Consider the following 24,948-nt stretch of genomic DNA (forward strand, 5'->3'; position numbering starts at 1 on the left):
AGGGAAACTGCAGAGGTAACACTCAGGAGTTCTGATATGTTTGTGAACAAGTGTTGTCATGTGGTACTGACAATTTAGTTTATCCTTTCCTGCTTCAGCGCCTTCCATTTGGCATTGCTATTTCCACTGTCTTCTCTGAGCATGGTTAGGATTTCCATCAGGCTCTACCTTGTAGGACAGGCACTCTGATCTCTCTCTACTGCCAATGAAAGTCCTCTAGTTGTTGAGGTTGCACGACTTATGCAGCGACTTACTATGCTGTATTTTAGCTACAATAGTCTTGTTTCCTAATAGGTTTTGCATATTACTGGAAGTCTATCACTCTCTTACAGTTCTTCATGAGCTAGCTCTTCCAGTAATTTCTTATAGCCTTTTGTTCCAACCCCCCCACCCCATCCCCAACCCCAAGGGAAGAAAAAAAACCATTTGCAAGCCAAACTAGGAGACAAATACAAGTACAGACTTGCTGGGCTTAAAAGCGGAACGGGTAATTCTGCTATCTTGCCTCTTCTTTACATATCTATGGATTGAGATATCAGAAAGAAGTCAGCAATGTATAGAGAATCTAGTTCAACCCCCTCAGCCCTTCAGCATTTTATAGAGGAGCATGAGAGCCTCAAAAGGAACTCACTTAACCAGGGTCATAGTTCTCCTTGTTTATTCAGTATTTCCTATCTTCAGGAATGGTACCATCATCACCCAGTTGCCTAAGTTAAAAATATTTGTGATCCTGACTCTGTCTCATCTTCTTCAACAGTTATGCACTCTTGATTCTACCGCCTCTATTCTCTATTATCTCTCTTATTCCTACCAATTCCATAGTTCAGGTCATTTTCATCCCTTTTAAATAGTTTTTTAGTCATTTTTCTTGTTCCCTTCCAATCCATTCTCCACACAGTAGACACAGTCTTTCTAAAATCCAATCTGGCCATATCATTTCCTCACTTCACCCTTCAATGGCTCCTTTTAGCACTTAGGTTAAGCTCAGATGTCTCAACATGGCATCAAAGCTCTTCATGACCTTGGTCTCATTTACCTCTCCAGTCTGATCTCTTCTCATCACTCATCACTTAAACTGTGCTCCAGCCGTACTGAACTTGTGGTTTCCTAGTCACATGCTCATCTTTCTTCCCAATCATTGCTGGAGGATGGAAATTTTGAGAGATAAAGGTCACAACACACATGGGCATGGTAACTTTTCTATCTTGTGCCCCTTAACTGGCAATGTGAAGTGACCCACAGGTTCTCTTTCTTGTTTCTTCCTGGCCTGGCAGGCTGGGATGGGTTCCTTAGTTGTTGCATTAAACTGCTTGGCTGCCTCTTTTCTTCTAGGTCTGGTGGACCAGGTATTTGATCAAATTGGAATTGAAAGAGCTAAAATTTGGGGTACAAATAAACCAGGTTTTGCTCAACCTGCTGATAGCTAATAAGTGGCAGAGTGGAATTTGAAACGTCTATTGCCAAAGATTCATTCATGCTTCTCAAAGGGTGTAGTACTGTGCCTATATATATATTTCATATATAGTGTGAAATATATAGTATGAAAGATCTATCAGTCCCCAGCTGATGGCTGCATGTGGAGTAAGGCTGAAGAAACGGCCCAGTCAACAGTTTAACTGCACCCTAACCCACATGCTTGTCCTCAAGAGCCATCTCTACAACAGGCTTGAGTAATTTTGCTGCTCTTCAGTTTTGATAAGCCAGTGAAACATGAGCTGGAAATCGACTTAGTGACCAACACATTTAAGGAGAGAGAGCAACCAAGGGGTCATGAATCCAACTTTTTCCCCTTGTAGGAAAAGTGTCTGCACAACTCAAAAGCCTCACCTGACAGTTTCTTTTTCTTTTGAAACTAGGATCAGTTGGGTTAGGATGGCTTCCTCAAGTCTTACAACAACACGGGAATTTAAAGTAGGAAAGAGGAAGAGAACGCCAGAGAAAGGTGTGAGAGGTCAGGGCTGAGCCATGGTGGCCTCTCTTCAGAATTCAAGAGCTCACCTCAATCTCATTCGTTCCTGCCTCTCCTGTCCTCTTTCTCAGCCCCGACGGGGGCTGATTTATCGCTGGGAAACACGGCCTCAGAAGGGAAGGGAGAGTTTCTTTCCTAAGTGGCTAAAGAGAAAAACTTTGAGGAGACAGCTCTAGTGTGGGAGAGAGGTGGAGGAAGGAGGCTGAGGCGGCACAGTCGGTGGGAAGAGGAGGCACCCCAGCCGAGGCCCCAGTAAACTCACTAGCGCAACCAGGGGCGTCGGACATAGCGGCGCAGCTGAACACCAGGCGCGGCCTGGGCTTCGGCCGCGCGAGTGCTGACCCCGGAGACCCGCGGCCGCGCCCCAGGGGCGGGCCGAGGGTGGAGCGGCCCCTCGAGGGGAGGTTCCCGGCAGGCGGTCGGCCCGCAGCCTCCCAGCCACAGTCACAGCAAGAGGCCGCAGCTGAGGATGCCCCACCGCGCAGCTCAACCCGCCGGGTAGTCGCGGCAGAGGAGCTCGCCGCCCATTGGCGGTGGCGGCGCCGCGTCCCCGCCCCCTCCGCGTCCCCGCCCCCTCCGTCCCCGCCCCCACCGCCGCCGCCGCCGCCGCCGCCGCTTCCCGGCTCCGCCTCCACCCCCTCCGGGAGCCGCCTCCGTTGCCGCCGCCGCCACTGCCGGCCGGGGCCCAGCCAGCGCCCGCCGCGTCGGAGTCGAGTCGCAGCCGGAGCCGCAGTCCGCGGCCCCGCCATGAGTGGAAGCGCCGCCGCCGCGGTCGCCGCCGCCGCCTCAGCAGCCGCCGCCGCACACTTCCAGCCTCAGTCGTCGTCTCCCAGGCCGGGCCCCGCCGAGCTCGGGCCCCCGCGCCGCCCGCGCCCCCCACTGCCGCCGCCCCGGCCCGAGCCCGCAGCCGCCGGTCGCCTCAGCCCTCCGGGTCACGGGCCTCTTCGGACCGGCGCCCAGGGTGGCGGCGCCTGTGGCCGAGCGCCGGGAGCAGGTACAGGGTCCAGAGGAGGGCTAGGCACTGAGGGGATTGGGTTGGTCCCAGGGTAGGGGGCCAGCCGGCGTGTGGTCCAGCTACCAGCCCCGCGGAGGGGGGTGGAGCGTTGTCCGGATCAGCTTTGTCCCGCCCCGGAGCCCCTGTGAACCCTGCGTCTCTGCCGCGCGGAATGTCTCACAAAGCTCTTTGCTACCGGTTGGGTACCCCCTCTTTCAGGGTGTTCAGGGCAGGACTTCTCTAGGTCTCCGCTTGGCGCAGGAGGAAAGTGAGGCTTAGTAGGGGAAATGACTCGCCCAAGGTCACATAGCCGGCGAGAGTCGGAGCCTGGCTGGGACTCAGGGCCACCCTGGGCCGGCTCCTGTCCGGAGCACAGAGGTTGGGAGGAGGCAGGGTCCTCAGTTTGCCAGAACCCCAGAGAGATTGATCGAGGAGAAGAGGACCCTAGGCCCTTGTCCCTGGCACACCCACCCAAGCCATTTTGGGTTGGTTTGGGAGAAGGGATCTCTTGCTTGGTGGGAGGGAGGAGCCAGGGGCCTCTTTGAGACCTTGGTGGTACTCTGGGGAGCCACAGGGGGAGAGGCCCCCGTGAGGAGTGTGTTCTGGGAGAGAGGGCAGTCTTGAATGAGTGGGGTAGAGCTTCGGAAACTTATCGTGGGAACCGTTTGGTCTCTGTCAGGCCACCTTCCCCAACACTGCACAGACTAAACCAATGCAGTTGGAATAAATGAGAAGGAAGCCCGCCTGCTTTTGTGGAGACGCCAGGAAGGTGTCTTTATCACTAAATAGCCTGAATTCGTTCATGCCCCAAACAGACATGTATACATGGCTCTGGTGAAGGCATTTATGGCACAGAAGGCCAAATGAGGTTTTTCTAAGTGGTCTGAACCTACCACACTTGGAGAATCCTCAGAGGAAGGAACAGCTATTCCAGGCATGAAGGGGGGTTAGGGGTGGTAGTGGGGGGGAGGGCCGCGGAGAGAAAGACGGGAGGATTGGGGCAAGCCACCCATCTATCTGGCATGTAATGGGTGGGATTTCCGTTTTTATTTGGAGTGGGTGCTTAGGTGGATTGTTTTTCTGCGGATGCATTTTGGAAGGGGAAGGAGAAGAGGACTGAATAGTTTGTAGAGGAGAGAACAATGTGTAACAAGCTGAGAGGGTGTGTGAAACTGGGAAAGACTGTAGACTGGGGAAAAAGAAGGGAATTCAGTTATTGTTGGGTAAGGAAGATGAAAGGGTTGCTAAAGGGATGGGTACAGTGTCCAGTTTAGAGAAAAAGATGGGGTTCTTTCAAAGAGGGAGGCAAATGTGATGAGTTTGAAAGGACTCTATTAAAGGTAGATGGTATCTTACAAGGTTGAGTAGTATGTGCTGGTCTGAAGTCGCTTCGTTTTTTGTCGAGTAAGGACAATTGTAATACTTTTATAGATATGTTCTAGCATTAACTTTTGTCCTCTCTGTTTCCTCTCCTGTTCTGAGTCTGTAGGCCCAAAGTGCCCATAGTATTGTCTTGGAAGTAGGGCTTGACAAAAGAGCGAAGGGATAGACTAGCAAATCCATTAATTAGGGCCCTTTGTCCAACATGATTCCTTGTTTAAGTCAGCTGTTTTCTTGTTGCCTTCCTAGCCACTTCCAGCTGCGGTGGTTGATAGCAGGGTGCTTTGGGAACTGCCCTGATTCAGACATGATAGGTTAGATTTTTCTAAAAACTCTAAGCAACACATATTTCAGAAGCATGCAAATTTACTTGTCAAAGACTTATAGTCAGGGAAATGCAAATTGAAGGAACAGTGAGATACCATTTCACACCCTTCAGATTGATAGAAATTAAATGTTGTGATAACCAAGTGTTAATAAGGTTGTGGGGAAATAAACTTTTAGATACTGCTGGTGGGAATGTAAAGGGACTTATATAACTACCTTGGAGAGCAATATAGTGATATCTAATTGAAAGTGGGCAAACATACCCATCTACCCCAAATTTCCATTTCTGGGTTTTTATACCCCAAGAAATTCTTACATACTTGTCCAAGAAAATAAGTACAAAAATACCCATTGTAGCCTAAATGCTCACCAACAGGGAAATGGATGCATAAATTATAAAATAGTCACACAATTGAATATTACAGCATTGTGGAAAATGAATAAACTATAGTCCCATGCATCAAAATGAATGCATCTCACAAACATAATATGGGTGGAGGGGGGAGAAGTCACAAAAGAATTCTTACAAAATGTTACCATTTGTTTAGTCTGAAAACATGCAAGGTAATATTGTTTGGGGATATGTGCATATGTAGTACAGTATAAAAACATGCATTAACACCAAATTCAGGGTTATGATTATCTTGGAAGAGAAGGTATGACATTGGCCAGACATACACAGACAGCTTCAGTTACATCTAAAAACTGTTACTTAAAATCTGAATCAGATAATTACAAATTCAGATTTGCAAATGTTGGATTTTGGCTACAGAGATATTCATTATATTATTCTAAATTTTTTGTTACTTGAAATATTTCTTACATGCAAAATAATGAAGGTTTTTATTCCATAATAATAATGGAGCTACAGGCTCCAGCCCATCACACCCAGTTGGGTTTGTAGGCTGGTAATTCTTTCTTAGCCCTTTCTTACCTGCTAAGCCAAATTTTGTAATGGATGGCTTTCAGGCTGGAACAACTGACAGGTGTACGATATTTCTCAGCCTTTCTAAACTTTCTAGTAGACCTGCATCAGCAGTTTGTGTTTTGTCGAAATAATATTTGCTTCAGGACATTATGATTTATCAAAACTAGGGAGAGACCCAATCATCTGATCCTGAAAGGTGCTAACGTTCATTCTGATAGCCACTAAAGTTAGGAGGCCTCTTTTAACTTTGCACCAGCTTAGCCCCAGCTTAGCCCCCAGGCTTTACTGCTCTCTGTTGCTCCTCCTGGATGATTAGGACTGATTTGGACCCATGTGATACTTGGCTCTTTTGTGGAGCATAAAAGAATGATAGGGTTGAACCCAATTGAATGTTAAACCGTTCTTAATCCTGGCTGTCAGTTCCTCTTATTTTCATACAGGTAATTTAAGGGGCCCAGTACTCAACAGGAGTATTTATCTGGTTTTACAGACTTTGTCAACGTGTCACTATATGTGGCTTTACAGTTAGAACTAGAGCAAAAGGGGACTAGCAGAGAAGGAAAACTAACAAATTTAGAGAAGGTAAAGCCCCAAAAGTAAATTAATGTGGTTATGCATTCCTTAGGAGAAAGGGGGTTCTTCCCTCTGCAGATGATACTGATTCTGTTTCAGTGTTTAGCTTATTACGTGCATTTGGATTTCAGCTGTTTGAATCTGTGATCAAAGGTTAGGGTTTTTAGGAAAACAACCGATTCTTCCTCAAGACAGAAGAGTTTACTTTCTCCTAAATTTGCTAGTTTCCTTTCTCATCTAGACCCTTTTTGTTCTAGTCTTATATTTAGGGTTTGATGTACATGAACAAAAGTGAGGTTTGTTGGTAGTGAAATTTGTGAAATGCCTGTTTGTGTTTGGTGAGATTCTTTCTGGAGACCCACTTTAGAAGATGCATTGTTGCTGCAGGTACGTTCTTGCAGGCTGCTGTTTGAGGGTTGTAGAGATTGTGCCCAGCATGTGGGCACCTGTTTCAGAAAGGAGGTGGGGACAGAAATCCATTCTGTGCTCCATTCAACTAGGATGAGTACCTGGTATGCAACTGTGTCACCTCAGAGAGGGGTACTTTCATAAAGGTGCAGTATTGAACTAGCATGGTTCCTGCAACTGGAAAGAACTGTTGGTCCTTTTGTAACTGTGCCGTCTATACTCATTGTGCGTGTTGCCATAAGGTTCCTAAGACAAGTCTGGGGCTCCAATAAAGTTTACTCCGTGTGAACTTTTCATGGTATGAGACTCACATCTGGCTTTTTGTCATCATGCTCAGCTTAAAATTGCAAAATGTATTGAGGACTGGAGAAATATATACAGAATAAACTATTTAGAGAATACCATTATTTATGGAAAGGCAGGATGAGAGAGAGAAAAGTCGAAAGACAAAAACATTTGGTAAGGGAAGGAGAGAAAGTAGCTATGTGTTTTATGTTCTTATAGCACTCATTTTGAGGGGATATAGGATGCTACTTTTCTCTTCCTATTTCCCCATATGTGAGCATTCCCGAATTTCTTAAGACCTGAGGCTTTTAGCCAGTTTTGAAAATATTTACCCATTTGTATTCTGTATTTTCCATTAAGTGATTGTTTACACTTTCTGCTATTTCTTTTTTTTTTTTTTTGAGAGAGAGAAGAGGGGGAGGGTACAGAATTAAGAATAAGACTGGACTTCCTACTGCTTTTCCACATAATGGCAGTGTGTTTTTCAGAACAGATGTTGTGGAAGAGTGCTGTTCTGTGGGCTCAGGGGAGTGTACACTTGAGGCAATTTCTGTTGTCTTTATTATTATTTTTAAACATCATTGAGGGTGATAGATTCCATTGTGCTTTTGCTGCTGTCTTGAAGTTTTTTGTTTTTTTTTTTTTTACATATTCTTTCCGTTTGCATATTTGTCCGTCTGCTCCAGAACTGTCTTCACGTAGCCATCCAGGAAGGCCAGGACCTTTTGATAATTCACTCCAGAATTTAATTTTACTACAATTGGCCATCCTGTGATTTTGCTTTAAAAAGTCACTGGGGATTTACCTCTGCAGACTCATTTTAGCAATTTTGGGAAGAAGGAAATCTGAGTTCTAATCCCACCTCTGCTACTTAATTAGCTCTCTGACTTGAATAATGCATCATTTCAGCGTCAGGGCCTCGTGTTCCTCATCTGGCCGCTAGCATCTAGAATACCCACTCTAGGTGTGTACAAGCCTGGCTTCTACTAATATTTGCAAATGGATAGTGGTGTTATTCATAGGGTTGCTTAGAAGAGTTCACCGAGGTGATGTTGGGCACATGGAGGAAAAGAATGATGAGATTATACCAGGGTGATCAGTAATTCCCTCAATTCATGATATAGAAAGCCCTCGCTGCTTTTCCTATTTTAGTGATAAGATGTGCAGATAATAGGGAGGAAGAGATTGTGAATTTTGATGTATGTGATCATTTGACTTTGTTGAAAGAAAAATAAGGAAGAAGTGGTAAGAGGAAGAAATATATACATGAAGAAATAGTAACATAGTAGGAAATTTGTAGTGCTTTTGGGATGTTCTTCAGTCAAAGAAAAGTAACCTGCCTATATTTCTTCAACTTCAGCATCTTTAATTTCAGTGTATGCAGATGATATTTGCCTGTCTTCACTTGAAATGTGTTTTATTGTCAAGAGTTAAAGAGTGCAGTGGTTTTGAAGACTAGAGCGGGCTGAAAGTAAAATATTAATGTCATAATAACTTGTGTAAGTAGATTAAGTTGGGACTCATAAATAAAAAGTATTTTTTATTTGACTTTTGGCTTTATTGTTTTTCGATTTTTTAGTGGATTTGTCTTCCTATGTAGCTTTTATTTCCTCTTCAGTACATATTTAAGCACCTATGGGGTGCCAGTAATAGTGGTACTAACCATTGATTTCCTGGGGTGATACCCGCCATTGTGAGAAACTTTATAACCTGAGAACTGCACAGAGGAGTCTGTTCCAGGACATCTCATGCTTTCTTTCCCCCCTTTTTTTCCTCCTTCCTTCTGTTCCCTGGCCTTCTGGACTTGATGGTGACTGTGCCCATCTGTCATGACAGGCCGTACTTCTTCCTTCTCCCCAGTGGGGATGTGCAGAGACTGCGCAGAACCCTGGCTGGACACCCACAAGTGAAACCCCATGGAACAAAGTTGAACCAGAACTGAGGGTCACCATCGCGGCTCCTCTGCCTTTGTTACTGCATCTGTTACCACCACCCACCCTTAGCTGTGGAGCCTGGAAGGCGCCCCACCACCCCCAATCATACAAAGAGGCTTTGTGTTCTAAGGATGTTCTAAAGGCGGGATCACTGTAATTATAATTCCCTGAGCACAACCAAGTAATGGGGGCAGGCAGGGTAAAGATGGTATCCAAGAACTTGTTGGTAGGGAGAAGTCAGGCGCGGATTAAAAATCATCTGGAGGCAGTACCAGAAGTGGATAATGGAGCGTTGTTGGTAGTGCTGACAGGAAAGTGTTTAAGTAAATATATTTCAGAGTTTTAAATTCTGATACTTGCAAGATACTGGAAGCTTTGCAAAGCACAAGACTGAGCCCAGTCTTAAGAAAAGAACTTGTAATTTTAACTGAAAAGTACTTTAGGTGGTATGTAGAAATCTGGGTCTACTTTACTTTATGTTTGTGTTGCCAGAATGATTGATTGCCCAAGAAAGCCAAATAACCTGCTTACTGTGGGGGAGGAGCAGAGAGGGATGTTTCCACTAATATGGTTATTTTTTAATGCTGAACCCAGAAATTTTTATTGCACTTTCTATAAATGAGAGTACGCTAGAAAATGTTATTTAGTTTTTTGCATCATTTTGTATTCTTTGATGCAAATGTTGCTTCTTACTACTATTTTTTTTATTAGAGAAGGTGTGGGTTAAGGTGGTTTTGAGCTGTATGTACCCCAGAAAAATTTAAACTTAGTCCATTCCTATTTGTGTGAACCCGCTGTAAGAATCTTTTGATGAGATTACCTCACTTAAAGTATGGCCCACCCCAGTTAGGATGGCTCTTAATCCTATTACTGGAGTAATTTATAAGAAGAATGAAACACAGATAGAAGGAGAAAGCCACAGAAATAAGAACCCACAAGAGCATTGAGAGGGCAGGAGAGGCTGCCATGTGCGTTGCCATGTGACAGGAGCCAAGGACAAAGGATCTCTGGCAGCCTGCTCCAGGATTTCAGTTTTGGGGAGAAAACATTGCTTTGATGATGCCTTGACTTGGACTTTTTCTTGGCTTCAAACTATGAGCTAATAAATTCTTTTTTTTTTTTTTTAAACCAACCCATCGCATGGTATTTGCTTGAGCAGCCTAGGAAAGCTAAAATGTGGGTTTATAGAAAAATCATGCATAAAATACAGCATTCTTACTTCTACTAACCTGTTTTTAAAAAAGTAAGTCTTGACAATTTTTGGATAATGATTTCCTCTTCCACCACCATCCAGATTCAGTTCAGTTGGATGGCATGGCTCCAAGCTCTGTTAGCAATATTTTAGTGTAAACATTTTTTTTCCTTACTGTTAACTATATAATATTAATATATTATTCTTACAAGTATCCCACAAAACCTTTTTGCTTGTTTTTTAAGAAATGTACCAAATAATTGACTGTAAAGGTGATCTATTCAGGCTTTAGGATAATGAATTCCAATATTTAAGAGTGAGGGAAAAGGGTCCTTCCTGTTGCCTCAGTTAGCACTGACATCTGTAGTGAACGAAGCAGGTGGTCTATGCCATAGACATGAATCTCTTCTGTAACCTGGCTATTCCTTTAATTATTTGTTGGGCATTAAGTCAGGAGCTGGATCTTTATTCTTACTGCCTATTATTAATTACCCTTCTTTTCCCCCTTTTGGTCAGGATGTAATGGTTGATCCCACAGTGCCAGGTCAGGATTCTTCCCTGGGAGTCATCTCCCACATCGTCAGGAGACTTTCACCCTGGATGGCTTGTCACACGTAGGGGGGAGGGCAGTGATTTCACTTGCAAAGTTGGGCTTAGAGAGACTGAAGTCACATCTGAGCAATAAGGTCCTTCAAAAGTAACTCTTAGGCATGCCTATAGGTAGTCTAAGCTTCTCAGCTATCTACATAAGCTTCACAAGGGTAAGCCTCATGATTGAGGGGATGGCCTATTGATTTAGGTGTCCCTGAAGTTTGACACAGTATTAGGGATTCCTTGATGGTTAGGTTTAATAGTTGCATATTCTTTCTCCCCTCCCTCAGGGGACTTTGCCAATACTTTTTGGTTATCTGATTAATGTACTCTAGGATGTTTCCAGGCATTACAATAATCTATACAGGATTAAAGGACCTCTTTCTTATTCTGTGCTCCCTGTGTTTCATTTGTTCAAATGAGCTATACAGATAGGTTGAATTAGATTCTGCGCTACAGAAAATTTCAGTTCTAGATCAAATAAACCTTTCTTTCATTGGTCTCAAAGAGTATGTGTAGTTCAAAATATAGACACTGTCTACCTTGCCCCTGTGTTCTGAATGACTTTAATCCCAACCTGTTCAGCTTCATTCTTGTTTCTAAATATCAAGTTATAGATATAAAACAGCCTCTCAAAATCCAGAAATAATAATCACCAACCTGGGCTTAATGTGTCTGCTCTAAAAGCTTATAATCTAGGCCTCTGTTTTCTTATAAGCGTTTTCTAACGGTGACCATACCATTGTTGTTCTTTTGTTTCTGGCTTATTTTGTCTCGTCAGACGTCTCACATGTTCATTCACAACGTTGTATTATTATTTTTTTCTTTAAACATGGGCAGGCACTAGGAATCAAACCCAGGTCTCTGGCATGGCAGACGAGAACCCTGCCTGCTGAGCCACTGTGGCCTGCCCTGATTTTTTTTTTTTTTTAATTAATTAAAAATTTTTTTTTAAATACCAAAAAACACCAAACACGAACATTCTTAACTTTTGATCATTCCGTTTTACGTATATAATCAGTAATTCTCAATATCATCACATAGTTGCATGTTCATCATCATCATCATTTCTTGGAGCATTTGCGTCTATTCAGAAGAAGAAATAAAAAGAAAACAGAAAAAAATTCATACATACCATACCCCCCACTCCCCCCTCACTGATCACTAGCATTTCACTCTAAATTTATTTTAACATTTGTTCCGCCTATTATTCATCTTTATTCCATATGTTTTACTGGTCTACTGATAAGGTAGATAAAAGGAGCATCAGACACAAGCTTTTCACAATCACACAGTCACATTGTGAAAGCTATGTCATTATACAATCATCTTCAAGAAACATGGCTACTGGAACACAGCTCTACATTTTCAGGCAGTTCCCTCCAGCCTCTCCACTACATCTTGACTAACAAGGTGATATCTGTTTAATGCGTAAGAATAACCTCCAGGATAACCTGTCGACTCTGTTTGGAATCTCTCAGCCACTGACACTTTATTTTGTCTCATTTCACTCTTCCCCCTTTTGGTCAAGAAGATTTTCTCAATCCCTTGATGCTGAGTCTCAGCTCATTCTAGGATTTCTGTCCCACGTTGTCAGGAAGGTCCACACCCCTGGGAGTCATGTCCCATGTAGACAGAGGGAGGGTGGTGAGTTTGCTTGTTGTGTTGGCTGGAGAGAGAGGCCACATCTGAGCAACAAAAGAGATTCTCTTGGGGGTGACTCTTAGGCCTAATTTTAAGTAGGCTTGGCCTGTCCTTTGTGGGGTTAAATTTCATATGAACAACCCCCAAGACTGGGGGCTCAGCCTAAAGCTTTGGTTATCCACAGTGCTTGTGAGAATATCATGAATTCAACTCAGGGAAGTTGTATTTTCCCCCTTTCTCTTCATTCCCCGAAGGGGACTTGGCAAACACTTTTTTATTCACTGTTCAAATCACTCTGGGATTTATCGGGGCATCACTCTGGACAAACCAACAAAATCTCATGTCCTGCTTAAGGTTCCATGTACTTATGGTGTTCAATTAAGCTGTCTACATAAGTTATATTAGAAAATGCACTAGTCAAAATATAAATTTTGTACCAAATAAACATTTTTTGCTTTAGTCTCACACATAAGATAAAATTTAAAAAGTATTAATTACCATCTATTTTCAGCACCCTGCAGTAATGACATTCCTTTGTTCTTCTCATGCAAAAAATTTTTTAAATTTGTACATTTAGCAGTGGATTATTAGATATGGTACTAAAAGCATGATCAACCAAAAAAAAAAAAACTCATCTGAATTAAAAATTTGTGTTCATTAAAGGAAATTATCAATAAAGTGAAAAGACAGCCTGCAAAATGGGAAAAAATAGTTGTAAATCACATATCACATAAGGGCTTAATATCCAGAAAATGTAAAGAACCATGCGACAAGAAAAAGACGACCCAATTAAAAAATGGACAAAGGGCATGAGTAGACATTTTCCCAAGGAAGTTATACAGTGGTCAATAAGCACATGAAAAGATGTTCAACATTATTAGTTATTAGGAAAATGCAAATCAAAACCAAAATGAGATACCACTCTACTTCCACAAGGATGGCTACTATTTAAAAAATGGAAAATAACTAGTGTTGGAGAGGATGCAGAGAATTGGAACTCTAGTAAATGGTTGGGGGGAATGTAAAATGTGTAAAATGGTACAGTCACTGTGAAAGCAATATGGCAGTTCCTCAAAAAGTTACTTGTAGAATGACCATATTACCTGGCAATTCCACTTCTAGGTATATACCTGAAGTGAGTGAAAGCAGGGGTGCAAACAAATACATGTACACCAGTATTTATAGCGGCATTCATGAGTCTAAAGGTGGGAAAAATCCAAGGGTCCATAAACAAATGAATGGATAAACAAAATATGGTATATGTATACAATGGAATATTGTTCAACCGTAAGAAAGAATGAAGTTGAGAGATATGTTGCAACATAAAAGGACTTTGAAAACATGATGCTCAATGAAATAAACAAGATACATAAGGGCAAATATTGTAGGCTGTCATTTAGAAGAGATGACTAGAAATAGCAAATTTGCAGAAATAGGAAGTAGATTAGAGTTTACCAGGAGTTGGGGGGTGGGGAGAGGGTAGGGAATGTTTAGGGAAAAATAAAGCTAGGAGGAAAAGGTTAAAAAATTGTGCATATACTTTCTGACCAAAAGGGGGAAAAGAAGGGTAATAAATAAAGTATCTGTGGCTAAGAGAGTTCAAATAGAGTTTGAGAGGCTACTCTGGAGGTCACTCTTATGCAAGCTTTAATTAGGCATTGCTACCTATCACAACTTGCCAAACCCCGACCAAAACAATTCCTATCAATCCTAAAGAATATCTAGGGCATTAATAAGATTCTAGAACAGTTCCATGCACTAAGATAACTTTCCGGAAACCTATAACCTGCAGATAGGTCCCTGGACCAGGTAAGTCCTGAAATGCAGAGGGGCCAGCCTCTCCGAACATTAACTAGTTCCATCCACCTACCCTGCGTTATAGACAATCACTTCCAACATAAAAATGTTATAGTGGGGCATAGCCCAAATAACCCTAAAGAATGGGAGAATGATCAAAGATGATGGTGGAGTTCTACAGAGAAGGTAGGGTTTAACAAACGAGGAGTGCTGAATCATTATATTGATGTTTCTTTTAGTCTCCAGTAACTTAGGGCAGTTAGAAGTAAAAACCTGAAGTTGTGGAATTGTAACCCATACCAAACTCTGAAATCTGTTCTACAACTAATTGTTGTGATGTGCTTTGAAATAAATTGTTTTTCTGTGTATGTGTTATTTTTCACAAAAAAGAAAAGCAATTTGTGATGATGAATGCACTGCTGTGTGATGATATGTGAACTTTGGATGATTACATGGTATGTGAATATATTAATATATAAATAAAATTAAAAAGTGAGTTTATTGTTGAAAACACTTAGAAATTGTTATTATTCCATGATCATTTTGAGCTTTATGTTTAAATATAAGATACCATTATGTGCTAAAAGAAACCTAAACCAGCAAAGACAGAAGGTTTTGGCTTCTTAAAATGAATAAAATGGATTTATATACATCTTATGAAGTTATTAATTTCTGTGTTAGGCTTAAAACTAAAGTCAGAATTTGACTCTGGAATGTTTAGATAATACATATGTTGAGTATATCTTTGGTAGAACAAAATCTTTTAGAAAATGAACTTTATTTCAATTGACATGTGATTTTAAACAATCAATTCTGGAGCTATGTTGGAGCAGGGATAGAAATCAAACTAATTTTACCGTATCAAAATCTTTTTATACCCCATTTGACATGTAAACAAGTTTTCTAAAATTTAAACTAAATTTTTTTATAGAATAGTTTTGTTTTTCTTGGTACTATGTTATTAAATACCCAAGGCCCAAATTTATTTTATGACTTGAGTAATAGTCCTTGTTTCTTTGGGAAAAAAGATTATCAAATTGGAAGGGGACTTGAGAAATTATAATTCCATGATTGCTTTAAAGGAAAGAGAAGTTAAATTGGGTATGGGCCCCACAGAATGGACCATTCTACTTCCTAGGTCAGGGTAGCTGAGAGGAGGGCTGTCTTGCATTGGAGTGTGATAGAAACCTGTTAAGAGCCAGAAGTGAAACTGGAAGTGCCATGAAAAAACAGATTGTCATATACAGGGTCAGGCTGGACTGAGCAGTGAAACCACATAATCCTTAGTCACTAATGTGTATTTAGTTCACTTGGCAGATACTGTATGATTCTTAGGCATGAATGTCTATGTCGTTTACTTGGCAGATTTCCTTAGAGAATCCGTTTGTTTGCATTAAGAAGATAGACCTGAGATTCGGAGGAAAAAGAAAGCAAAGGTAGAGATAGAGACTGGGGCGTTGGGGCACTGGGTCTGAAAGAAAATTCCTGAGTCCTTATAGGAGGCTCTGGAAGTTAAAGGTGAAATGCAAGGAGATTCCTTCTCCTCCCTCCCCAGCTGTATGGAGTAGGAGGGCTTTGATATGGAGATGCAGTGATAGATGCATTTCTGAAGATATCCTTATTAGAACAAAGAAGATATGACCCCCAGGTTTGTTTTAAAAATGAATTCTTGCTGTGTTATTAGAGGTATAAACAAAGCGTTTGCTAGTCTTGTGTGATTTTATTATGCCTGGGGTTAAAATTGAAATTCACTTATTTTAAAGGAAAAATCACAACTTTATAACAGTGACATCTAAGAGAAATAAATTTCCATGGTGGTTTCACTGTAGTTATGTGCTGTCATGCACAAAGATGACACTGCTAACATGTTCTTTCTAACTGGGGCATGCAGAGTTGATGTTTTCCCACTGGAGTATTAGATTCAAATTCAGAGATTAAAACCACTGCTCTTTCTGCTGGCTTCTCTCCTTCCCATCCCCAGAAACCACTCATAGATATTCTGTGTGGATATGCTCAGGGTTGTATAAATTGGGGTTATGGTTTATGACTCTGAGATACACCAATGCTTTTCACACTTTAATTTGCTTAATGTGTCACCTGGAATCTTGTTAAATGTAGATTTCTAGGAAGAGTTCAAGAGATGCTGGAGCATGTCTTGAGTTGTTTCAAGGTAGAGTGATGATTCTCAAACTTTAGCATCCGTAAGAATCATGAGGAGGACTTGTTAAAACAAGATTCTGGATGCTACCTCTCCATCTTCTGATTCTTTATGTCTAGGGCCTGAGAATTTGCATTTTTAACAGATTTCCAGGTGAGGCTAGTATATGTGGGTTTGAGACTATTTTGAGAATCACTGTGGTAGAGTATAAATAACCCTGAGGAGACTCAAGCCATTTATCTTGGCTTCTTAAGCATTATTTTCTGAGCTGAAAATGGTGAAAAAAGGGTTGCAGAAAACTACAGGCATTCCATTCATATTAAACAGCTAGAACCTCACAATACAAGTGTATATATTATGTTGGGAATGTATTTCTACCTAGAAAAAAAGAACGATAAACCCCACCAAACTGATTCATCTGAATAATTATTTCTGGAGATTAGAAGAATACAGGATTATGGAGGGTGGGATTTTAGTTTTCTATATAAGGTTTTAATTTTTAATGAAGAGATTGTATTTTTTTTTACCTGCATAATTAATTTTATACAAAATTTAGAGAAATTTTTTAGGCTAGAGATTCACCATTTGCCTCTGCAGATTCATCTTCCACCTTTTCCACCCTGCTTTCTTCCCAGGGAAAGAACTCCCAGACCTTCTAGTTTTCTGTTGGGTTTAGCTTTTAGAGAAGATTGAAGGGAGGAGTCAGAATATTTATTCCTTCACATCTCAGGCTGGCCTATCTTCGGTACATGACCGTTTCCTGAGTTCTGGTAATCTGTCTCCTTTCATTCTTTGGAAACTTGGAGCAGTAATAGTTCTGCTATTGCTAGTCTTGGTTTCCCTTTTATCCCGTTGTTTCTGTTGATACCCTTCTTCCATTTTTGTAATTAGTCCTTTTATAAATAAACCCTCCTCAGATTACCCTAATTTGGGTTTGCCATCTCTTTACTGTTGGGACCTGGACTTATGTACCTGCCATTCTTTTTTTTTTTTTAATTTTTAAATACCAAAAAACACAAGAGCAAATGCAAACATTCCTATTTTGACCACTCCGTTCTACATATATAATCAGTAGTTCACAGTATCATCACGTAGTTGCATATTCATCATCATAATAATTTCTTGGAACATTTGCATCTATTCAGTAAAAGAAATGAAATGAAAACAGAAAAAAAATTGTACATACCATATCCCTTACCCCTCCCTTTCATTGATCACTAGCATTTCAAACTAAATTTATTTTAACATTTGTTCCCCCTATTATTTATTTTTATTCCATGTTCTACTCGTCTGTTGACAAGGTAGATAAAAGGAGCATCAGACACAAAGTTTTCACAATCACACAGTCACATTGTGAAAGCTGTATCATTATTCAGTCATCCTCAAGAAACATGGCTACTGGAACACAGCTCTACATTTTCAGGCAGGTCCCTCCAGCCTCTCCATACATCTTGAATAACAAGGTGATACCTACTTAATGCGTTAGAATAACCTCCAGGATAACCTCTTGACTCTGTTTGGAATCTCTCAGCCATTGACACTTGGTCTCCTTTCATTGTTCCCCGTTTTGGTCAAGAAGGTTTTCTCAATCCCTTGATGCTGATTCTTAGCTCATTCTAGGATTTCTGTTCCAGGTTGCCAGGAAGGTCTGCACCCCTGGGAGTCATGTCTCATGTAGATGGGGGAAGGGTGGTGAGTTTGCTTGTTGTATTGGCTGGATAGAGAGGCCACATCTGAGCAACAAAAGAGGTTCTCTTGGGGGTGTCTCTTAGGCCTAATTTTAAGTAGGCTTGACCTATCCTTTTTGGGGTTAAGTTTCGTATGAACAAACTCCAAGACTGGGGGCTCAGCCTATAGCTTTGGTTGTCCACACTGCTTATGAGAATATAAAGAATTCAACTTGGGAAAGTTGAATTTCTCCCCGTTCTCACCATTCCCCAAAGGGGACTTTGCGAATACTTTTTTGTTCACTGATCAAATCACTCTGGGATTCATCGGGGCATCACTCTGGACAAACCAGCAAAATCTCATGTCCTACCCAAGGTTCCAGGTGTACCTGCCATTCTTAATCTTTTCTCCACTATAGTCCTGTATCCCAGAAATGTGGACAGGTACCATTTTGGTATGTATATACTTCCAGACATTTTCTATGCATTGCATGACTCTCAAATATGTATTTAATATACAGGGGATCATATTGTGTTTCCTATTCTGTAACTTGCTCTTTTCACGTCATACTATATTGTGGCTATTTTTCCACATGAATATAAATAATCTACTTCATTAACACTTGTGTAATACTCCAGTGTGTTTGATATAGATGTACCACAATTAATTTGAACTTTCCTTATATATGTGACATGATATTTTTGACCATATTGAATTTCCATTAATACTTAGATCTTTTTCTGGAATCTGTGTTCTGTTCAATTCTGTCTCTATTCCCACTTCAATAGTACACATTTTACTTACAGTTTTCCATGATAAATGCTAGGTAGAGCAAATCCTTATGGTTATTTTTATTTTGAAAAATATTTTTGGCTTTCATTGCATTTTTTTTCCCCTTCTAGATAAAGCTTTTAAAAGTTTCTGAAAAAAACCATTAATATGTTGATTAGAAATTCCTTAAGTTGATTAAGTTGGAAATAATTGATATCTTTGCAATATTTTCTTTTCATCAGTTAACATGATTTCTTTCCACTTACTATGTCACATAAAAAGAGGGTACATGCCTTAGTGAAGCTTGGTACTGTAATTCACATTTGTTAATGCTATAGTATTTTACATCTTTGTTGCTTTTGCCAGTGGGATATTTTTCATCCTAGTTTAAGTTTTTCTTATGTTAGGGAAAACTTGATTTTTGTATATTTATAACTTGCCTATTTTCTGAACTCATTGCTTTTTTAATAATTTTTCAGTGATTTATCTTGAGTTTTCCAGTTGTGCAATTTTATTATTGGTAAATACTGCTAATTTAGACTAATACTAGGTATTTTCTGCTGTTATTTTTCTTATTACTGTGGCTAGACTATAACATAAAGAAGAATGTTATATTCTTTAATCTAATGAGCCAGCCTTATTTGCTTGCCTCACTGTATTGTGGGGTTTATTGTGGGACTGAAATCTAACAAATTAAGGAAGTATATTTATTGATTGTTTCTCAGAATGGATATGTAGTTTTTTTTGTTAAACTTTTTATTTTGAAATAATTTCAAACTTACTGGGCAGCTGTAAAAATAATAGAAAACCTGTATAGAGAACTCCCAACATACTCCCCCACCCAGATATTCAAATTGACAAATTTTCACATTTTGCCACATTTGCCATATCATTCTATTTTTCTATCCTTCTCTCCACCAATCTGCCTATACACCCTATCTTTTTTTAAAATTTTTATTGTATAGTATAAAATATATACAAAGCAAAGAAATAAAAAAGCAATAGTTTTCAAAGTACTCTTCAACAAGTAGTTGCAGGACAGATCCCGGAGTTTGTCATGGGCTACCGTACGATCCTCTCAGGTTTTTCCTTCTAGCTGCTCCGGAATATAGCCGCCTTCTTTCTTTCATTCTTTTTTTTTTGAATGGGGGGGGGGGATGTGCATTGTCCAGGTATCGAACCTGGGTCTCCTGCATGGAAGGTGAGTGTTCTACCACTGGTGAACTACCTGTGCACCCTCTATCTGTTTTTTTAAACATTTGAAGAGCAGGTTGTATTGACATGCTCCTAGAACACCTAAATACTTTCATGTACGATTCCTGAGTTTAAGGATATTCATTTCTGTAACCACCTTCAGTACAGTTATCAAGTTGAAGAAATGTAACATTGATACAGAGCTTATATTCTGTAGTTCAGCTTTTTCATACATAATGTCCTTTTGGGCCTTTTCTTCTCCATTAATAGATCTAGTTGATATCATTTAATTGCTATTTTCTCTTCAGTTGCTCCTTTTTTTTTTTATCATGAAAACATGTATAACAAAAACTTTGCCATTTTACCCACTCCTAAGCATGCCATTCAGTGGTATTAATCACATCATAATATTGCACAACCCTCATCACCATCCATGAGATGCACTTTCCCATCACCTTAGCTTCATCAAACAGAAACTCTACACCTCTTATGCAGTAACTTCCCATTTCTCCCTGCCCCCAACCTCTACTCTGCTATCTGTCTCTATGAATTTGTGTATTCTAGCTATTTCATGTAAATGGAATCATACAGTATTTGTCCTTTGTTTCTGATTTATTTCACTCAATGTGATGTCTTCAAGGCATCCATGCAGTGGCATGTGACAGGACTTCATTCTTTTTTAAAGCTGAGTAATATTCCATAGTGCGCATGTATGTGTGTGTGTGTATGTGTGTGTGTATGGCATTTTATTTATCCATTCATCCGCTGATGGGTTTGTTCTTATCTTTTGGCAATTGTGAATAATGTGACAATGAATGTTGATGTGTGGGTATTCCTCGAATCCCTGTTTCCAATACTTTGGGTATATACTTTGAGTAGGATCACCAGATCACATGAGAATTCTATGCTTAACTTTAGAGAAATTGCCAAATTGTTTTCTATGACTTTCTTCCTAAATAGCAGAAAACTTGTATCTAAATTGGTAGTGCCATGTGAAAGGCCTTTCTAATGAATTACAAGTAACAAATAAAGTATCTGTTGTGTATTAGGCCTGCATAGTGAATGTATGGTAGTCGACCAAAACAGGTACAGTTGCTGCTTTTATGAAGCTTATATTCTGGTCATGTGAGACATACAATAGCCAATAAATATAAAATATGTCATTGGATGATAAGTGCTAAAAGGGAAATAGATCATAGTAAGGGAAGATAGGCAAAGAATGAAAGGAGTGGGCGTTATTTAAATATATTCCTCAAAGAAGTCTTCTGGTATGCTAGCTTTTGAGCAAATACCTGAAGGAAATGAGAGATCGAGCTAAGCAAGTGCCTAAGGCCTGAGGGGAGCAGGAGTGATTTCATTTTATGGTAAGGGAGCAGGAGTGATTTCTGGTAGCTACAGAGAAGGTATAGAATGGTGGGGGAGAGAGAATGTGTGGATTCCTCAGGGCTTGGCCTGTGTTTCTTTTCTGTGTTCTCTTTCTAGATGATATCATCTGCTCCCAAGGATTTTAATATGCTGACAATTCCCAAATTTGTATTTTACAGAGAACTCATATTCTACATGACCAAATGGAATTATTTTCTAGCCAAACAGTTTTTTTCCCATCAGCAAATAGCATCCAGTTGCTCAAACCTGGAACCTAGTAGTCATTTTTGGCCTCTTTGTTTTTCTCACATATTCTTCCCTTCCCCACATCCTTTATCAAGTCCTTTCTAACCCCCTCCAAAATATATCTTGTATCCTTCCTTTTCTTTCCATTAAAGTCATCCTATTTCTCCACTTAACTACCACAGTACCCTTTCAACTGGTCTTTGTACTTCTTTTCTGGCCTCCCTTCCATCTTTGCTTCACAAAGTAGGCAGAGAGATCTTTTAAAAGATTGGGTCACATGCCTATTTACATCCATCAGTGGCTCCTCCTCACACTTGGACTTAGCCAGCTTTTCTTTCCTGGGCTTTCTCATAAGTTATTTTCTCTGCTTAGAATACTTATTCACAGCTCCTACTCATCCATTAGCTCTCAGCTTAAATGTCACTTCCTCTGAGACCTGCTTGACCCAATCTAAGGGAGGTTTGACCTCTCTGCTCTATCATTGCACTGTTTTTTCCTTTAGAGCACTTACTATAATTTGTAATCACTCTTCATGGATGTATAGCTGTTCATGGATGTACATAATATGACTCGGACATTTGTCTCTTAGGTCTCTTAGGAAGGACAGATAAACCTGTCTATTAACAGAAGAGTTTGGTCTTAATCATAACTGACCACAAAAAAAGGTGAATTCAGAGGGGTTGCAAACATAATTCTTCATTTTTCCTTGGGTTGGATTGCATTGGGTGAGTTCCCAGAAGGCTTTTTTGGTCTTCCTTCTTCCTTCCTTTTCTGTGTGCCTTCCTTTTTTATCCTGATAAATTTCCTTTTGCCCAAAGCTGGGAAGACTCTGACAATCTGTATTCAAGCTTGGGGTGGACCTGCTCTTGGCTCTATCCAGTAAGGTGTTTTTTGGATAATCATATTTGAAACTGAATATCCATGGTACAGACAGACCTCTTATTTTTGGCCACTTCCCCTAATTTAACTTTGATATGCTGTTATCCTGACCAGGGGGTTGGATTGGGAAGAACAGAAGCAGTGAAGGGGACTGCCGTACCTACCCTATCCCACCGCACCCCCCCACTTTTTTTTTTTTTTTTTTTTACATACTTGTCTTCCCTATGAGACTGCAGGCCTCATGAGGAGACAATTCTCTCTGTCTCCTGTATTTACCACTGTGCACGGAACTCCTGGTGTAGTAGCTACTCAGTACAACTAACTGGCTCTTAGTAGCTGCTCAGTACATATGCATGGAATAGAATTGGAACAAAAAGTAAGTGGTTCATCTTGTGAGAATTTCATTTAAGAGATGGTGGGGCTTGATGATAAATCTCTTCCTCTCTTGCAGGATGTGAGTGTTAATGTAAATGGTGCCAAAAGCTCTTGGACTGAAAATCAGAAACTCTGCTTTCTAGTATTTTTTCTGCTGCTAACCAGCCCTGTGATCTTAGGTGGATCACTTAATCTTCCTGGACTTTACTCTCCTATAAAATGGAGAGATCAAATGCTTATCCCTTTCATCACTAAGGGTTTCATATCTTATAATTCTAAAACATCTGCCATTAAATTAGGTCAGTACAGCAGTCTATACAACCCTGTCCATTGCTTATCACATCTAGTACAACACAGGGTGTTGCAATTCTGAAACCAAGGAGATTGGGTTTTTGGGCTAGCCAAGTAATGGAGAAGTGGGCCTTCATTGAGTCAGTTAGTTCAGTAGGCTGAGGGCTGAGTTGCTGGAAGAGCTTAAGAAAAACTCTTAGTTGTATAATTAAAAATGGTTAAAATGGGAAATATGTTGTATATCTGTTACCACAATAAGAAAAAGAAAAACCCAAGAGCCTGGGATTCAGGAAAGCAAATGTCTAGTTCTTTCTTGAGTCTACAGTAGTGAGCATTGGAGTTTGATAATTGATGTTAATGATGTTGATGTATCATGAAAAGATTAAAGTTACTTTGGATTTAAAGTTTTATAAAGCATGGAAATACAAATTATATTTTGTTTTACTTTCAGTAAAGATGGTTGATAAAATTATATATTTGAATCAACTATGATTAAGAAAATTCATTCAGCTAGAGCTTCTTACTCCCTACTGATGCTAGAAAAATTAAGAATAGCCAGGGTAGTTTTTTGTGATTTGCTCAAATAGCAGTTTGTGATAGTTTAAAACCTTTTACTTTTTTTGACTTATTTACCCCATTGCTTCCTTCTACTTGGGGGGAGGGGATAGCTGAGGATTGACTCCTTTATATAGTTATGCTTCTTAATATTAAAGAAACAAAACCTCAATTCAAATTAGTGTAATACTACATTTGTGAATATTCTGAATTTAGTTTTTATTTTTTTATTGTGAAATATAACATAGATACAAAAAAGCAATAAATTTCCAAGAACATTTTAACAAGTAGTTATAGAACAAATTTTAAAGTTTAACATGGATTACTATTCCATGATTTTTCATTTTTTCTTCTAGCTGCTCCAAGACATGGGAGACCAACAGAAATATCAGTCTGATCATTTGTCAAATCCTGTCTTCTCTGTTATACTCCTCTTTCTCTTTAAATAACATGCATAGATAAAGCAATACATTTCCAAGTACTCTTTTTTTTTTTTGCATGGGCAGGCACCAGGAATTGACCCGAGTCTCTGGCATGGCAGGCAAGAATTCTGCCTGCTGAGCCACCGTCGCATCACCCCAAGTACATTTTAACAAGTAGCTGTAGAACAGATATTAAAGTTTGTATGGATTACAGTCCATGATTTTTCGATTTTTATTTCTAGCAGCTGTAAGCTAAAAGAAATCATTATAATAATGGAGTACTTGTTAGTTAAGCCCAACCTTCTCTGTATAACTCCACCATCACCTTTGATCTTTCTCCCACTCTTTAGGATTTGAGCTATGTCCACTCTTAACTTTCTCATGATGGAAGGGGCTGTCGATAATATGGGATAGGGAGATGGAGCTAGCTGATGTTCTGGAGAGGCTGGTCCTTCTGCATTTCAGGACTTCTCAGGTCAAGGGACCCATTTGGGGGTTGTAGATTTGGGAAAGTTACTCTTTCCCAAGTGCATGGAACCTTTGTAGAATCTTATATAATGCCCTAGGTATTCTTTAGGATTGCAGGCATGGTTTTGGTTGGGGGTTGGCAGGTTATTAGGTGGCAATGTCTAACTGAAGCATGCATAAGAGTGATCTCCAGCATAGACTCTTGACTCTATTTGAACTTTCTCAGCCACTGATAACTTATTTGTTACACTTCTTTTCCCCCTTTTGGTCAGGATGGCATTGTTGATCTCACAGTGCCAGGATTAGGCTTATGCCTAGAAGTCATTCCCCTTGCCTTCAGGGAGACTTTAATCCCTGGATGTCATGTCCCATTTATGGGAGAGGGCAATGGTTTCACTTGCAGAGTTGGGCTTAGAGAGAGGCCACATCTGAGTGAATTTTTTTTTAATACATGTGGGAGTTGAATATTGATAAATTTGATTTTTCATGTCTGTAGTTAAACTGAGTTTTACTGGGTACGACACAATTTTTGTT

General features: G+C 40.2%; 1 protein-coding gene across 3 annotated transcripts in view; it reads left to right on the forward strand.

Moving 5' to 3' along the window:
- The first annotated feature begins 2,716 nt into the window (after window positions 1-2,716).
- Window positions 2,717-24,948, forward strand: part of RNF38 (ring finger protein 38) — a 218,604-nt gene continuing 196,372 nt past the window's right edge. The window contains exon 1 of one of the 3 annotated variants that reach the window (XM_077147696.1): window positions 2,717-2,963. In XM_077147696.1, the coding sequence (XP_077003811.1) occupies window positions 2,717-2,963 (247 nt within the window). The remainder of the gene's footprint in view (window positions 2,964-24,948) is intronic. The other 2 variants (XM_077147710.1, XM_077147716.1) reach the window with 2 other exon arrangements.

This window comes from Tamandua tetradactyla, chromosome 2 (genome assembly GCF_023851605.1).
Source record: "Tamandua tetradactyla isolate mTamTet1 chromosome 2, mTamTet1.pri, whole genome shotgun sequence".
Taxonomy (NCBI): domain Eukaryota; kingdom Metazoa; phylum Chordata; class Mammalia; order Pilosa; family Myrmecophagidae; genus Tamandua; species Tamandua tetradactyla.